A 17,685-nucleotide genomic window follows, 5' to 3' on the forward strand; every position below is an offset into this window, starting at 1 on the left:
TGTGAGTGATGTGGGGGAGATTCTTACACTGATGAAACGGTTCAGCCATTCCTTCATCACCAGACCTGGGGGAGAGCTGGTCCTGCCCACCGGGGAGTGGGTGTCTTCACCCCCGGGGGCTCCGATCTCTGTTGGGGACCTGCCGCAGGGGCACGGCCGGCCAGCGGCCCAGTCCTCTCCCTAGGTCCAGGGTCCTGGCTGTTCCCAGACGGGGACAGACGTTGGGGGGGCTGTTAACCCTGCCCTGTTCCTACCCACTCAGGGCCTGACAGAGCAGTGTCTGTGGGCTCAGGGCTCAGGGCCAGCACTGCAGCGGCTCTGAGGGTTCCCACAGGGGAGGGGGCAGCGGGGGGCCTGTGAAGCTGGGAGGCTCTGGGGGAGGGTCGCTAGCGAGTGGGACAGAGAAGAGAGCATTCGAAGGGGAGAGAGAAGGACGCATCTTCTGCCCAAGTGGGCTTCCCAGAGGGCAAGGAGCCCCGCGCCCCAGTGCAGACACGCTGCCCCTTGAGCTGCGTCACAGACTGGAACAGGGCCTCCCAGGGGCTCAGCGGAAAGAGCCCGCCCACAGTGCAGGGGACCCAGGCCTCATCCCTGGGTTGGGAAGAGTCCCTGGCCGAGGAAATGGCAACGCACTCCAGGATCCTTGCTAGGAGAATCCCATGGACAGAGGAGCCTGCGGACTATAGTCCACGGGATTTCGAGAGTTGAACACAACTTAGCAACTAAACTGCCACCAAAGGGCCTAAACCTGTTTAATGTGGTCAAATAAAACCATTCATGCAGAACAGAGGCGCGCTATGTAAGCTTTTCTGCATGTAAAGGGTGTGTGAGCCCAGCGGAGGATCTGAGGAACCCCCAGCACCAGCGTGTGGCCCTGTGGGGAGGATGTCGGCTGGAAGGGAGCTCGGATGGGGGTCCTTGGATGGGGAGCACCTGGGGAGGAGCCCCTGCCCCACAGGACCCCTGCCCCACAGGGAGCCCACCGCCCCACGGAACCCCTGCCCCATGGGACCCCTGCCCCACGCGGCCCCTCACCCCACGTGGCCCACACACAGCCCCCTGCCCCACGTGGCCTGTCCGCCCCACAGGGCCCGCCTGCCCCACAAGGCCCCCTTGCCCCATGATGCCACCTGCCCCATGGGGAGTCCCCTGCCCCATGCGGCCCCCCGCCCCACGGGGCCCCCTGCTCCACATGCAGCCCCCCTGCCCCACGGTGCCACCTGCTCCACAGGCAGCCCCCCGCCCCACGGGGCCCCCTGCTCCACTCGGGGCCACTGCAGCCAGTCTGCACCCTGAGAACAAGGAGGGAACCCGCCACCCAAGAAGGGATGACGGGGTGGGTGCCCCGCTCCAGGGCAGCTCGGGGGAGTGGAACTTCCACGGGGCTGTGTAGGGCTCACGTCCGCCCCGCCCCCTGCATCCACAAACGTGGAATCACTCTGAGATGCAGTCTTGAGCTGACTGACGTTTCTGAACACCTCCGTGGCTGGTGGGAGAGGCCTGTTGGGCAGCCCAGCTCTCCAGCAGCCAGAGGCCACGGGGGCCCCACGGTGGGCGGCACCCTGGCCTGACACCCCGCGGATGTACCCGCTGACAAAGCTGGGAGCCTGCAGGCCATTCGCCCTGGCGTTTCTGCCGCTCCATCCAGCCTGCCAGCCCCGCGGGCTCACCAGCTGCCCGCGTCTGTGCTCCGAGTCCTGGGTGCCGGTCCAGGCAGAGGCCTGAGGCCCACACCTGTGTCTGCTCAGTGGCCCCACGGTGGTCGGCGGTCAGGGGGATGCTAGTAACCGACCCGAGGAGGGCGGCCCCTTCCAGCTCTGCCTCCCCGGCAGCCTTGTTTCGGTCACCCACCTCCACGGGCCCCTGCAGCCGGGGCCACGTCTCTGCATGGGCCCACTCCACACTGCCCACCCTCTGTCTGGCTGCCCTGGGGAGGATGGGCCACAGACATGGTCGAGTGGCTTTGGAGGGGGGTGCTGGGGGGAAGAGCTGGCAGGGGCGGGGAGGGCTGGCGGCATTCCAGTGGACGGTGGGCAGGACAGTGGGCGCCTGTCTGGGCAGAGCCCATGAGCAGGCACCCCCCCAACCCCGGCAGGGGTGCTGGGCCCCACCCGACCCTCCCTTTCACCCCAGGACGTTCAGGGGAAGGAAACAAGGAGGCCGAGGAACGCCGGCTGTGGGTGTCACGGAGGGCACACAGCCATGCCCTGCTCCAGGCTCTGCAGCCGGGAGAAGGAGCCGGCACCCTGCGGGAAGGCTCACAGATGGCGCTGCTGCCCACGCCCAGGCACAGGCCCGGGGGTCACCGCGCCTGGCGAGCCCTGCAGGATGAGGCTGCCGTTGCGGGCGGGGACGGCTGCGGCTGCACGGGCTCACCACCGCCGGGTCTCCGCCGGCAAGGGGCGGCTCGAGCTGCCTCCCCGAGGGCGTGGGGCTGCTTGCGACGCCACGAGACTACCTATACTGCTTCATCCCGTGGGAGGAAGCCCTATCGCTGCTCTCACTGAAGACTTCATTTTGAATTGGCTTTTTCTGACTGTGCAATTGTAATATGAGGTGTTGACCGAGAGCAAACCATCTTTAGGGAAGAAAGGAGTAGCTGTACAAGCACCTGGATCAGCCCCAGGGCTCCGACCCCCGGGCCTGCTTCCCGGCTCTTCCGTGGGCAGCCGGTCGCACCCTGCAGACCATGGGCGACTCGTTTGCTGACTGATCTACGTCTCACACATTCATCGTCACCCCGAGAGTGTGGTCCCATAACACGGCCACCCACCGTGTCTCCTCCATGCCCTGAGGCACACGCTGAGTTATCACAGAGTTGTGTCTCAGGGCCAGGTGGACTGGGGCCCAACGGCCCGTGTGAGTTAGATGGATTTGGGGGTGTCAATGTCCACTGTGAGTTAGATGGACTGGGGTACCAGAACGCCCTGTGAACTACATGGACTTGGGGTGCAGTGTGCCCTGTGAACTGTATGACTATGTTCACAGCATGTCCTGTGAACTTGGGGTACGGCATGCCTTGTGAATTAGAAGTTCACTTTCAGTAACGGCTGTCGGAGCCTCAGGGCCGCTGTGCAGGAGGAAACGAGCGAGTGGTGGGAGCCAGCCCCGGGAGACAGCCTTGGCCGCAGCAGCCTGACAGCGAGACCCACCTGTGCCCACCGTCCCCGCCAGCTCCTCAGGGCCTCCTGCCGAGCGCCACGGGCTCAGGCTGGCCCCCAAGGCCGGGGCCCGGCCCCTCCCAGCAGGCCTTCAGCAAGCGGTGCTTCTCCTGCCCCTTGTCCCAACATCCACAGGCCCTGCCCCAGGCCAGCCAGGTGACCAGGCGGGCAGAGGGCTGCGGGTAAGGCCAGGAGGAAGGGGGTGGACTGCTGATGCCGACAGGCCCGTGGGAAGACTCCGTTAGATGTTATGTGCTGGGCATCACAGGGCTTCTGAAGTTACTGCATTGGAACAATTCGAGAATCAGAGACCTGAGCATCACCTCGCGTCAGGAAGGAAGCCCCGCTCCCACGTGGGCCCAGGCTACCCTGCCCAGCACCGTTGGGGCCCGGCAGGGGCGGGCTGCGAGCCTCAATGCAGACCCCGCAGGGCACCTGCTTGCCCACAGGGGCCGCCTCTCTCCAGCCACACAGGCACGTCTCATCTCAGAGACTCGCAGCCCCAGAGAACACGGCCAGTGTGCATGAGCCTGTCTGCACAGCACCTCCTGCCTCCCCGACAAGCTCCCCTCCGCTGGGCCCAGCCGGAGAAGGGGCCCTCGGCCTGGGCGTTTCCCACACGTCAGCACACGCCAGCTGCGTCTCCAGGGCCTGCGGCCAGCTCCTCAGCACCGAGCTCATCCACGATGCCACCATGTCCCATCCGTGACGCGAGGCCCCATCACCCAAATGCCTCGAGAGTGTTTCCCGACTCCCCACCGGGCCACCCCACCCACTGGACGACCCTCACGTGGAAGCCGGGAACTGTCCGAAGTTAATGCTGCAGGTCCCATCCCACCATCGCCCGTGAAGCCCCAGGGCTCTCTCCTCAGGCTGCCCCCTCCAGAAAGCCCTCCCTGCCTCTTCAGGATGTCTGGGCCCAAACGTCTCTTTCAGGCCCAGTGAAGACAAGGGCAGTTCTCCCTGGTTCTCTGTGGCCCATGGCACTCTGCACAGAGCGGGAAAGAGAAGGAAGGGGAGGGGCCGATAAAGGAGAAACTACAAAACCCACCTGGACGCCACAGATGACTCCAGGATGGGCTGGGCGCCACGCCGCCGGCTCCCAGACCAGGCCCGGCCCCCACGCAGATGCCCGGCTGCTCGTCCTCGGAGCCCCAAGCCCAGCGCGGCGAGTCCCAGGCCCGCCCGACCCGGCTCCCCGCCGCCTCCCCAAGCCACCCGCCCGGCCTCCCCGCCGCCTCCTGAGCAGCGCAGCCCCAGACCCCGGCGCCTGGCAGCCCCGGCCTCCGCTGGCCGGCATCTGCTCTGGTCCCACTGCGGCCTGGTTTCTTTACAGAAACCCCTCCACTTCCTGACATGATGCGATGAGCAACGCACGACAGTGCAGGGAACTGCGCTTCACTACAGCACGCTGCCACTCACCGCGCCACACCCCGCCCCGCGCCCCGCCCCGCCCCGCCCCGCGCCCCGCCCCGCCCCGCCCCGCGCCCCGCCCCGCGCCCCGCCCCGCGCCCCGCCCCGCGCCCCGCCCCGCCCCGCGCCCCGCCCCGCGCCCCGCCCCGCGCCCCGCCCTGCGCCCCGCCCCGCCCCGCGCCCCGCCCCGCGCCCCGCCCCGCCCCGCGCCCCGCCCTGCACCTTCCAGTGGTATACAGCACGCCAGGCAACACTGCAGTCACGGAACAGTGTTGCTACATTACATGACGTTACGTGTGAGGCTCCCTTGCATAGCTGATACCTCGCCGATCACACACAGCGCACGTCGCGTCACTAGCCACACCACGTCGCTTTATGTGCCACATTACCCCCTCCTCGCCTCCCCCGCGGGGCTGCACCCAGGGCCGAGTCTCTGTTCGGTCAGACCTCAGCATGCCCCGGCCCGCACAGAGCCTGGCGCAGCTGAACCACACTGGTACCGACCAACGACCCGACTGAAGGCATCTCCTGGAGACGCCTGGGCCCTCAGAGACAGCGGGGCTCAGCATCCTCGGCATGGACACCCTGAAGCTATGCCAGCCCCTCCCCATATCCCGGTTCCGCACCCACGCTGGCTCACGGGCACGCTGGAGTAACGTAGAAATCTGAGTTTAGAGGCTGTGACTTGACGCTCAAGCCGCAGGTGCCCTTCCCTCTCCATGCATGACAGGGACACATGAGACAAAAACGAAGATGCCAGGTTTCAAGCAGCCAACCTCACTCCCCCAGAGAGCAGCAAAATAGTGACAGGCCACTGTCACAAGTGCATGGCCTCGAGTCTAAAATGAGACTTCATTTCATTCCATTCATATTGTTCTTGAGTTCCAACAAATCCACCCCTGAAAGTATTATTTCCCAGTACTGGGATGAACTGCCACTCATGGAATGATTAGTGCATATCTCGGTAAAACACTGATGCCTGTTTTGGTCTTAAGCATATTCCGTAACCTCTTGGACTGAGGAAGGAGGGACATGAAGCCATTCCACGCATCGAGGGGGCCCGTGGCCGCTCGGGTGCAGAGACTTCAGACTGGAGTCTGCTGCCTGCTGCCAGGGCCCGCTCGGGTGCTCTGCCGGACGGGGAGACTGCCCAGCGGGCCGGTCCCCCCACCCGAGCTCCACCCCCACAGCGGAATGAAGCCTGGGAGCAGGCTCAGTCTCCACAGGCAGACCTGTCAGATTTATGGGAACTGGTACGACTGTGCGAGGAATTCTTCTTTAACAGACAGTTCTTGTCCCCAAAATCATCATGCTAAGTTGCTTCAGTCTTGTTCGACTCTCTGTAACCCCATGGGCTGTAGCCTGCCAGGCTCCTCTGTCCATGGGCTTCTCCAGGCAAAAATACTGGAGTGGGCTGCCATGTCCTCCTCCAGGGAGCACCCTAACCCAGGATCGAACCCACGTCTCATGTCACTTGCATTGGCAGGTGGGATGTGCGCCACCGACGCCAACTGGGAGCCCCCAAAATCATTACTGTGAACAAATACGCATTACTAAGGGCACCAAGATCCACCACAAGGAAAAGCCAACAGCAACCGGGATCAAGACGACCCAGGGTTTGTTCCACTAAAGGGGCATTACCACTATTTTTATGCCTGTTTACCGTCAGTGGATAGAGAAACTTTAAGTTAACAGACGCAACATGACCTCAACTGCCAGGAACTCTCTCAGTCACCCAGGACACGCGCTGCACTGCACCCTGGAAGCGTCGACCCGGTTAAAGGAGTTTATACGCTTAGCGATGTACAGGACCAGTGAAGGCTGGCTGAAACAGTCACCCTGTGCTACATCCGGGCATCCTGTGCCCAGCGCAGCGCGCGCAGGAACAGCCTTACCTGCCGCCTTCGCCGCGGCCGCCGCGGTCACGTTCTGGGCGTTGGCGTGCACCCTGAAGGTCACCGCTGGCCCCTCGACCCTGGAAGAGACCGTTTAGGAGGCGTCAGGACTGCTCGGCACACCCCACACACCCCAGGACCACCGTGGGTCCCAGGGGCTCTGCCCACAGGCTCTGCTACTCTAAAAATACATGTGGCAGGGCTCTTACAGAAAAATTCAAATCAACCCCAGTAAACCAACAGCAACCAGCAGATACTCCTGCATGGAAAGAGAAAATTGTTATGGAAACAGGTTTTAATAGTCAGTTCCCCAGGGAGCCACAGGAGCCAAGAACAGATGGGAAAGAGAAGCATTTTTAAAATTCTCTTGAAAACTTATTAAAATCTTTAAGAACTACTCAGTATAAAAATAACTGGCAGGGGACTGCTGGCCAGGAGTTATCAAAACTGTTCAAAGCATTTTAGCTACTTTGTTGAACATGACTTTGAAAAGTGCCTCCGTTTTTAAACAACTGATCCGTCTGAGGTGGGCGGGAGGCTGTTTCCGTCAGGACTCCCCAAGCCCTGCATCTCCTGGCCCGTCACCCCCTGGACACCCCCCAGGGGCTCGTGTCCCAGGAGCGGGAGCCGTGCCGGCGGCCCTTCCCACCAGGAGGGCCCACAGGACAGCTGCTCTTCCTGGTGACCAGTGAGGTGACATTTCTACTCTAACCTACATCTGGAGAGTCCCGGGTAAGTAGGGACCCCCAAACCTACCCTTCCCTTGGGTGCTGAGAGTGTTCTCCGAAGAGCTAGTGGACACTCCTAGTTCCCAAAAGACAGAGCACGCCGTTCATTCACCTGTTCTCACTTGCAGCACCACGGCCGCCCTCCTTCCTTCCTTCCTTCCAGGGTACCACGTGCAAGTTCCTGGGACGTGCACACACGTGGTCCTGGGATGCTGCACACGTGACCTTAGGACACACACATAGTGACCCTGGGACCGCCCAGCGTGGAAAGCCCAGCACGCTGTGAAGGGAGGTTCCGCATCTCTGACCGCCCCGCCCCACGTGGCCGAGCTCTGCCCTGGCGCCAGTGAAGGAAAGATCACCGGCCGTGCCAGGCAGATCCGACCTCCTGGCTGGCCTCAGCGTGAGTTCAGGGCTCTCTCCCCAGCACCTGCTCTTTCAGCACGTGGAGTCTTTGCACAGAGATCTCTCCATGTCCGTGTCCCAGGTCACCACCTGTCACCCCGCTGAGCCTTTTAGGCTCCGAGGCCTTCCGCGGCTCAGGTGTAAAACGGGAAGTGGTTCAAGTCACCAGGGAGACAATATGGGGGCAAATAAGCACAGACCCCGCAGCGGGAAACTGAAGCAAGACTGCGAGGACCCTCCCTCCCCCAGGGGTCCTCACGGGGTGGGAGGGGCGGGGGTGCGGGGTGGGGGGTGGGACCCCTGCAGGAGGGAGCCTCGGGCCTGTCTGGTGCTGAATTCCCACTCTGTCTTCAGGAACGGCCCTCCCGCCACTCAGGACACCATGCGGACCGCAGACCGCACGCTGCTGGCCTGCTGCAGACTCGGGGAACGGTCAGGCTGAGGCAGCGCCGGCCGCCTGGGCTGGCCTTGGGCTCAGCTGAAGGCCCCGGGCTGGGGATCCAGCACGCGCAGACGGCCTCCAATCCGCCTGCCCGGCGAGAGCCCAGAGCAGCGCATCCATCGGCACCACCAACAGCCGGGACTCGATTATAAAACCATAAGCACGGTGGCCGGGCATCTGCCGGCGTAATTACAGCGGCATGCCGATGCCGTCTTAATGGCCTCTAATGATGTAGTAAGATATAATGGAATTTACTTGACAGCTACAGAGCCATTAACAAAACATATTAAGCATAACTAGTCCTTCCACAGAAACACACACAGCCCTGGAAGAGCGCTCCGAGCGGCGCCCTCCGCGCCTCTCCAGGAGCCACGATCTGCCGTGCCAGCAACGCGATGCAGAGACCCCCTGCGGCCGTGCGGTCGTCCCCTCCAGGCCCCTGCCCGGGTCACCTCTGCAGGTGCTGTGGACCCGCACGTGCTGTGTCCTGGGGGCGACATACAGGACTCGTTGGGATGCCACACACACCCCACACACGTGCAGCATTAAAGACCCAGAGGTGCTGGCCCCACATCAACTGGGCAGGACCTGGGCTCCCGAGGCACAGACGTGCGGGCTGGCTCGGGGCTCCAGGGCAGGGCGAGGCCTCGGGGTAGGACTCGGTCACAGGAGCTGTGGCCAAGACTGACAGAGGCTGAAAGAGGGCGGTGGCATCGTTGTGGCCCCCAGGGGATGCCGGAGGCCTGCGTTCACCGAGCAAGAAAGAGACCCCAGCAAGTGATATTTACGAAAGAGCTGAGCTGATAACCATGGGGGTGGGAAAGCCCCCAGTACCCCCAGACTTGGAGGTGGTAGTCTAGGAAGGGCTGAGCCAAGGAGTGAGGAGCAGAGCGAGGTGAGGGGCCGGAGAGGAGGCACCAGGTCAAAACCTGTCTCCTTAAGTCCCAGGCCCGCCCCGCCCCTCCCACTCAAGCCCCCGGGCCCCGCCCCTCCCACCAGAAGCCCTGGGCCCCAGTGCATTTCCGACAGCCCCTCACGCTCCTAGCCTCAGGGTTCCATCAGAAAACAGGGGTGGGCCCCAGACCCTGGACGTGCCAGCCCTGGACTCCATGCCACCAGCTCTTTCTAAAACCCAGCCCACTGAGGGCGAGATGGGCTGGGGCACTTGGGGACTTCAGGGCCCACTCTTTGGATGTGCACACCGCAGGTGCCAGCCCCAGGCCCTGGCTCACCTGCCATGGGGCCGCCCCCACCTTCCAGGGCCCGAGTGGCTCCCCAGGCCCTGGCACACCCGCGGTGGACCCGCCCTGCCGTCCAGAGCCCCCAGGGGTTCCAGGTCAGCGGGGCCCTCTCGGGATCACTGTCCTGCTGACACTCGGGTTTCAGCTGTGCTTACAGAGCTAACCGGACCCCCTGGATGCTCCCCCCTGTTCCTCCAGCACCAGCCTCTGTGACACACTGAACGCTCCCCACGGGGAACTGCTGGAGGGATGCTCAGAAGGAGGAGCCGCCCGAGCCCCACCAGCACTCACTCAACGTCCGTGAAGACACCCGCCGGCACCTCCAGGAGCCGCGCCACGCCCTCCAGCGCCTGCATGCCCTCGTCCAGGCTCAGGGAGCTGTGGGGAGACGGCAGGGTTACCGGGCAGGGTTCTCATTGTGAGGAACAGGGCCCCGCAACCCCCCTGCCCCCTCACTGCAAGGAACGGGGCCCCTGGACCCCACCCCCCACTGTGAGGAATGGGGATCCCGGACCCCACCCCCCACTCGAGGAACGGGGCCCTGCCCCCTCCCGCCCCCTCACTCTGAGGAACCAGGCCCCGCGCCCCCTGGGACTCCGCGCCCCCACCCCGCGCTGATCCAAGAGCCGCCCCGCATGTATTTCCATTATTCGGCCTGGGGTCGGGCAGAGGGCAGCTGGGAGCACCTGTCTCCCGAGCCGGGATGAATCACCGCACTTTAAACCAGTGAGAGGAGCGACACGGTGCGAATGGGGGTGTTGGGGAGCGAGATGGGCCCAGGGAGCATTAGGTTGGTCCCTCTGCGATGGGGGCTTCCCCCCAACCCCTGCCATCCTGCTTCCTGAGACAGTGAGTAGTCCTCAGACTGGGAACCCATGCATCAAGGATGGATGAGACCCCAAACCAGGCAGACACACTCTCCACAGGCTTTTATGTGCCCAGGTCTTAAAATCAGAGTTTTAAGAGTAGTGCCTCTGCATGTGCGGCCACCCTGGAGTCCTCCCACCCGCTGCCCTGGGGGCAGAACCACAGCTGCAGCCAGGCCCTATGGTGGGCTGAGCCCAGAAGGCGGCAACTGAGGAGAGCCACAGCCACACCAGGTGTGCACACACACCCCTGCAGACACAGACACCCATGGGTATGCACAAACACCCCTGCAGACACAGACACCCCAGGGTGTGCACACCCTTGCGGACACAGACACTCCCCGGGTGTGCCACACACACCCCTGCGGACACAGACACCCCCCGGTGTGCACACACACCCCTGCGGACACACACCCCCAGGTGTGCACACACACCCCTGCAGACACAGACACCCCCAGGTGTGCACACACACCCCTGAGGACACAGACACCCCCGGGTGTGCACACACACCCCTGCGGACACAGACACTCCCCGGATGTGCACACACACCTCTGAGGACACAGACACTCCCTGGGTGTGCCACACACCCTGCAGACACAGACACTCCCTGGGTGTGCACACACACCCCTGCGGACAGACACTCCCTGGGTGTGCCACACACCCTGCAGACACAGACACTCCCTGGGTGTGCACACACCCTGCAGACACAGACACTCCCTGGGTGTGCACACACCCTGCAGACACAGACACTCCCTGGGTGTGCACACACACCCTTGCAGAAAGACACTCCCCGGGTGTGCACACACACACCCCTGCAGACAAGGACATCCCCTAGGTGTGCACATATACCCCTGAGGACATGGCCACTCCCCAGGTGTGCACACACGCCTGTGGACACAGACACTCCCCAGGAGCTGCAGGGGACACCTCAGCCCTCCCTGCTGCGCTATCAGGGCAGGCAGAGCAAACGGCTCGTGACAACGGCGGCTCCATTCTTGTCAGACAGATGAGAGGCTGTCGACTGTACTTAAACCCAGCACGCAATTATTTCTCTTTTGTTTTTAAACTACGTGGCCATCAGCTGTCACTTCATGGTCTGAACTTCCTTAGAAAGCAGTTGTAGTTAATCTCAAAAATCACTGGATGGACACTTGTAATTTCCTGGGCCCGACTGTGACACCTGGCTCCGGGTCTCCTGGATGCCCGCCGCCTGGAAGAGAGACGGCACCCTTCTAGCAGCCAGAGGTCGGAGGTCAGAGGTCTGAGCGGGAGTGGCGCCGGGTGCTCCGCCTGCCGCGCTGCCATCAGGGCAGGAAGGGTCACCGTCAAGAGCTGGCGGGGCCTCCCCTCTAAGGCACTTCCTTCCTGAGTCAGCCTGCTCTTTAAGCGAGGCGTGTGCTGGGGAGCCTTTAAATCAGCAAAACGGGGAAAGGGCCCCGTAATCCCGGACAGGAAGCATGCCGAGAGGCTGCCACACCCCATTCTCATGGCAGCCGCCCCACTCCTGCACAGCCTAGGTCACCACTGGGTCAAAATGAGAAAATCCAAGTCTGTCCGGGGAGCATTGAGGCCATTCTCCAAACAAAAACTAGGGACCATGACCTGAGGGTCAGAAACATTCAGTTCAGTCGCTCGGTAGTGTCCGACTCTGCGACCCCATGGACTGCAGCACGCCAGGCCTCCCTGTCCATCACCAACTCCCAGAGTTTACTCAAACTCATGCCCATGGAGTCGGTGATGCCATCCAGCCATCTCATCCTCTGCCGTCCCCTTCTCCTCCTGCCTTCAGTCTTTCCCAGCATCAGAGTCTTTTCAGAAACTTTAAGACCGGGCAGAACTTAAAGGCAACTCTCCGCCCTCAACCACAAGTGATTCTATGGAAATTATCTCATTCATTGCTCACAACAAACCTGGAAGGAAGGGCCTGTATTAACCTCCCTTGAAAGAGGTGGAAACTGAGACTCCAGAAATTAAATTCAGTGCCGAAGATCACACTACGAGTAAATCCTCAAAGAAAGACACAAACTGAAAGAGTGAGGTGCAACCTAGGGTGGCAGCTTCGCGACTGTGGGGCAAGCGCGCACCCTGACCGCACACCTCACCCAACCACGCCCTCACCCGACAATGCCTCGCCGTGACCACGCCCTCACCCTGACCACGCCCCCACCCTGACCACGCCCCCACCCCAAGGCTCCCGCACCCCGACCGCTGCACCCCAAGCAGACGAAAAGGCTTCTGCTCCCGCAGTCCCTCGGGCCTGCTTTTCCTAGTGTCACTGCCTCTTCTGAGACAGATGAGATCCACCTCCAAACGGGCTGTCACTCCCGCCCACAGACGTCCACCTCGGGGGTGCTTCGTCCCAGAGCGGGCGGGGCTTCGGCTGCTTCACCTCCCAACTGTGAGCATGTCACGGTTTATTAAAAAATTGTCCAAAGGTCGGGAACTAACTGAGTGATGGATCACAAAAAACGGAAACGAGTCGACCTCGATACCAAGGTTTTTGCTGAGATGATACTTGAAATCAGTCAATAAAATGAGACTTTCATGGGATTCACCAATTGTTTTATAAGAATTATGATGTTTATCTTTTAAAATCATCTTCCAAGGTAGCTAACATTTTTGTTAAGCCACAGGAATTCTCTCTAGTGCAGACGAGTGATGCTTCTGACGAGGACAGGGATGCAGGCGGAGGCCACCGTGATAATTCAGAATTCCAGCTCCAGGGTGCACCATCTTCCTTCCCTGCAGAAGTCTAACAAAGACCCCAGCCGTTGCCTTCTCCAACAACCATCAACTCTTCAGAGGTAAAAAAAAAAAAATGGAAGAAAAAACCTGCTGTTTTCCAACATCATTTTTTAACACCAAGATGAAACTGTGCTTCTCAACATAAATATATTCAAAATTTTAGTAAATATGTTCTCCATAGGACATTTGAATAAACATATTTTCCACAAATATAGTCTCCATAACAACTGTACTCTCCAGGGGAAAAAAAATCTGCCAAATGCTTAATACAAGTCTAAGTACAAAATGTCTTACGGTCACCTTTATAAAAAGTGCATGGAAATTAAAACCATAAAAGGGAGTAATGTAAAAATGTAAAGCTTTCGTATGCATTCAGAGTTAAGTTGCTATCAACCTAAACAGACCTGTAACGATAAGATGCTTTACGTAAGCCTCATGGTAACCACAGAGCCGAAGTCAACAGTAGCGCAATCTTAGAAAGCTTTCAGCCTTTCACCATTGAGTGTGGTGCTACCTGTGGGTTTGTGGTATGCAGACCTTGCTGTGCTGAGGATGTTCCCTCTACACCTGCTTTGTTAGGAGTTTGTACCACTAACGGAAATTGAACTTTTTCTTCTTGAGAGGGTCACTCTCACCTGCTTCCACGACACAGTGCGATCAAGACACACCGTGTGTCCCAGACTGTGGAGCGTGTGTCGGGGAACACTGCCCCTCCCAGCCTTCTCCTGACTAGAAAGGGCCACACGGGGCCTTTGTACACTTCTGCACCCACCTGTGCCTCCCAACCCCAAGGGGGACCGTCCAGCATCGGAAGCTTGAAACCGACCGGGATGTGATCATGGGCCAGCACTTCCAGTGGAACACTTGCCGTCTCAGGACACAGTTTTTTCCGTTTTTCCTTTTCCCTCTGGCTTCATTATTCATTTGCAGACTTACTACTATTTTGACAGCAAAAAAAATCTCATCTTTTCATATTTTCTCTCTTTCCTACTCCTTTGTATGTAGAAGTAGAATTTAAACTTCTTAACATTGACAGATTTAGTCTCAGCCCATTTATAACACAGATGACACTTTGCAAAAAATCAATCGCAGGGGTGAGGGAGTGAGGGCCCGTGGAGGTTACCGTGGACTCTCAGGGCACCACTGAAGATGAAAAGCTAAACTTCCCCGATGATTATGGAAATCCAACAGCAAGCCGATGGCTGGGCAGATACAGATGTGGGTATCGATGCAGGTGACACAGAGGGAGGTGTGTGTGCACGCAAGTGCGGGTGCAGATAGAGACGACACAGACGTGCGTGTGGACATACAGATGTGCGTGTAAACACGTGTGTGTGCACAAGCAGGTGTGCGTGCGGACACAGGTGTGCGTGTAAACATGCGTGTGTGCACAAGCAGGTGTGCGTGTAAACACGTGTGTGTGCACAAGCAGGTGTGCGTGCGGACACACAGGTGCGTGTGTAAATGCGTGTGTGCACAAAGCAGGTGTGCATGCACACACACAGGTGCGCGTGTAAACACGCGTGTGTGCACAGCAGGTGTGCATGCAGACACACAGGTGCGTGTGTAAACACGCGTGTGTGCACAAAGCAGGTGTGCATGCAGACACACAGGTGCGTGTGTAAACACGCGTGTGTGCACAAGCAGGTGTGCGTGCGGACACACAGGTGCGGGTGTGGACGCAGACGTGTTGGCACAGCCAGATCAGTGCTGTAGATACACAGGTTCAGGTGATACAGACTAAGCGGCCGACACAGATGCGGGTGAGCAGACACAGGCGTCAGCGCAGGCGCGCTGGAGACACACAGATTCAGGTGCACGTGTCTACTGCGGCCTCCTTTCTGCCACCAGGTCAGCTCAGCGAGAAGAGAACAGGGTTTCCACTTCGCCAGAACCTTCTAAGAGCCTGCTTCGCCTCACGCTTCCAGGCTGAGCTGCAGCGTCGCCGGCAGGAGTCAGCCTGGGGACCGCGCACAGAGAGAGGGTGAGGCCAGGCCCAGGCCCAGCTGGCGGGCCGGGCCGGGCTTCCTTCCCCTGCCCGCCCACCCCAGTGACAGGCCTTTGCTGCAGCAGGAGGATCCAGTGGGGTCAGGGGCTCACGGTCAGAGGCCACAAGAGCCCTAATACCACCATTCCTCCTGGCACCTGCTGGCGGCCAGATGCCGCCACGCTGACCTGGAGGTTGGGGCCCAAGGGACACTGGCATAGCTGCACTTCGATGGCGTTCTCCCACTTTCCGGCCCGCCATGGTTAGAGCCCAGGCAACGTGAGATATCCTCCAGCTCTTCCTAGAATTCCAGCCGACAGCAGCCTGCAAGGCCCAGCCCAGCTCTGGAGCCCTCCGAACAATGAGCCCGCGGCTCCTGGCCACTGCAGAGCAAAGAGCCACCGACCAGGGGCCACCTCCTCTGCCTCCCAGGCCACCCAGCAGACACACAGGTTCCGGACACAGACATGGGAACTGGCTACGTGCGTGATGATGGTAAGGGATCTGGGCTCCTTCCCAGGTGTGGTGTGGCATCACGTATGCTGGAAAGAAAGACTCCTGCTATTTTAGAGACACTTCATGGCACGCCTCTAAGACACCATTGCTGGGATTTGCGCCAGAGCAGCAGGAGAGCGGGGACTGGGTGGGGTGACTGGCCAGGCCTCTGGGCCTAGGTCAGCATCCTACTCGTGTGCACTTCAACTCTGTGCGAAGAAGAGGAACACAAACCTGCTCCCCCATCCAGCCTGTCGGACAGGGACTCATGGCTCCGTCCCGTTCCTGGGGCTCCCGAGTCCTTGAGCCCAGGCTGTGGGGACGCCTCCCAGGCCCCCGGACTGCAGCCACAGGAGGGCTGCTGGGCTCACAGGGTCCAGCCTTGGTTTCCTCGTCCACAAGCCACTCGAGGTGGGCAGCACCTCTGCACATGCTTCCAGCTGCGGGTTCACTTCCCCGAACTCAGGCTCCGCAGCTGGGACGGCCCCTGTGCAGGACTGGGGGCCCCGCGGGACTCGCTGGCCGGTGCCCCAGCACCTGCGTCGCTGCCGTCCAGGATCGGGGGCCTCGGCGCTTGCGTCACCACTGTGACTGCGGGCTCTTCTCTGTCTTACACACACTGTCCACCGTGGCCTTCTGCAGTCAGCCTGACTTGAAATAACTCTCAAATCACCCTGGGAGGACCAGGGATGGCTTCCTTGCCCCTCACACACCTTGAATCCACCCAGTTCGTGACAAGTGTGAAAATGCAAACAGGGAGGATCAGACTCCTGCCTGCCCACCAGGAAATGTGCGAGTGAGGGCAAGGCAGGCAGTGCGGTCAGCTGCGAGGTCCCCATGAACCTCAGAGAGAATGCCAAGCTGCCCACCACGCTCCTTCTCCTCTTGTGAAAAACCAGACATACAAAGTCCTTTTCTATTAAAAAAAAAAAAAAAGAATGGTGTTGGATTCTTGTCAGTTAATAGCTGATCCATTAAGGCTTAAGCTGAGACCTGGTGAAATCCCGCCCCAGAGAACCTCAAATCCCCACTAATCTGAAAACAGAGGGGAGACTCCGTGTGTCTGTGAGCATCCCACTTGGGGCAGACTGAGTTACGGACACAGAGCTCTTGTCTGCACCACAGACCTTCCACTTGGCAGAAGAAGCCAAGATAAAACAGTGGTCTTTTACTTTGCCAGTGCTCAGAGCAGGTCAGTGCTCAGGCCCAGAGGTGCGGCCGAGGGGATGGACTCGGGATGCAGAGAAGACACCCTCTGACAGCGGCCCCCTCTTACATGAAAGTCAGCGAGAGCAACCGGCGAGCCCAACGTGAGGGTCTCCCTGCGTCCAGGTGCCAGCTGCTTGCGCTGGACGTCCTGTGATGCGGAGGGTGCTCAGCCTGGAAGGTCCCACCCTGAAGCCACCATCCTCTGTCCTCCATGGCTCACACAGACTCAGAGTCCTCCCGAGGTCAGAATCCTCTCCAGCACTTTCCCGACTCACACTCGTGCCCCAGACAGGAGCAAGCCCACACCCATGCTGGGACCAGCCCCCAGTATCAGGACACGCTGGCGGGAGGAAAAGCACTCAGAGCCGCGGAGCAGTGGTCCCACCAGCGGCCGCGCACACACACGGCACACGGACACACAGGGACACACGCACGACATACACGCACCCAAGTACACACACACACATGTACCCACGCACACAGACACATGTACACACATACACAGATATAGACACAGAAACATGCACATGACACACAAACACAGGGACACACACATGTACCCATGTACACACACATGTACTCACACACACAGACACGGAAACATGCACACGACACACAAACACAGGGACACACACATGTACCCATGTACACACACATGTGCTCACACACATACACAGACACGGAAACATGCACACGACACACAAACACAGGGACACACACACGTACCCACATACACACACATGTACTCACACACAAACACAGACACGGAAACATCCACATGACACACAAACACAGGGACACACACGGCACACACACATATGCATCCACATACACACACAAACACATACGAAATACAGACATGGAAACAGGCACACAACATGCAGACACAGGGACACACACACAGCGCACACACACGTGCGGCAGCAGTGTTTGCCATGAAACGGGAAACCCCCAGCACAGGTCCCCCCGGGCAGCAGGAAGGGTCTGACTCAACAGCTGGAGCTGCGCCCTCGGCAGGACCACCGTCCAGGCCCCGTGTGTCTGTGTCACTCGTGATTCTGACACACGCAGTGGAGCTAACAGTTCTGAGCAAAGAAA

At 60.1% G+C, this 17,685-nt stretch overlaps 1 protein-coding gene across 1 annotated transcript in view; it reads right to left on the bottom strand.

The window, feature by feature from the left end:
• PTPRN2 (protein tyrosine phosphatase receptor type N2) overlaps positions 1-17,685 on the bottom strand; it is a 472,364-nt gene that overhangs the window by 358,967 nt on the left and 95,712 nt on the right. Inside the window, exons 9-10 of the mRNA XM_068972473.1 lie at positions 9,577-9,663; positions 6,470-6,549 (exon numbers count right to left, since the gene is read on the bottom strand). Of these exons, the coding sequence (XP_068828574.1) occupies positions 6,470-6,549; positions 9,577-9,663 (167 nt within the window). The remainder of the gene's footprint in view (positions 1-6,469; positions 6,550-9,576; positions 9,664-17,685) is intronic.

This window comes from Capricornis sumatraensis, chromosome 5 (genome assembly GCF_032405125.1).
Source record: "Capricornis sumatraensis isolate serow.1 chromosome 5, serow.2, whole genome shotgun sequence".
Classification (NCBI taxonomy): Eukaryota; Metazoa; Chordata; class Mammalia; order Artiodactyla; family Bovidae; genus Capricornis; species Capricornis sumatraensis.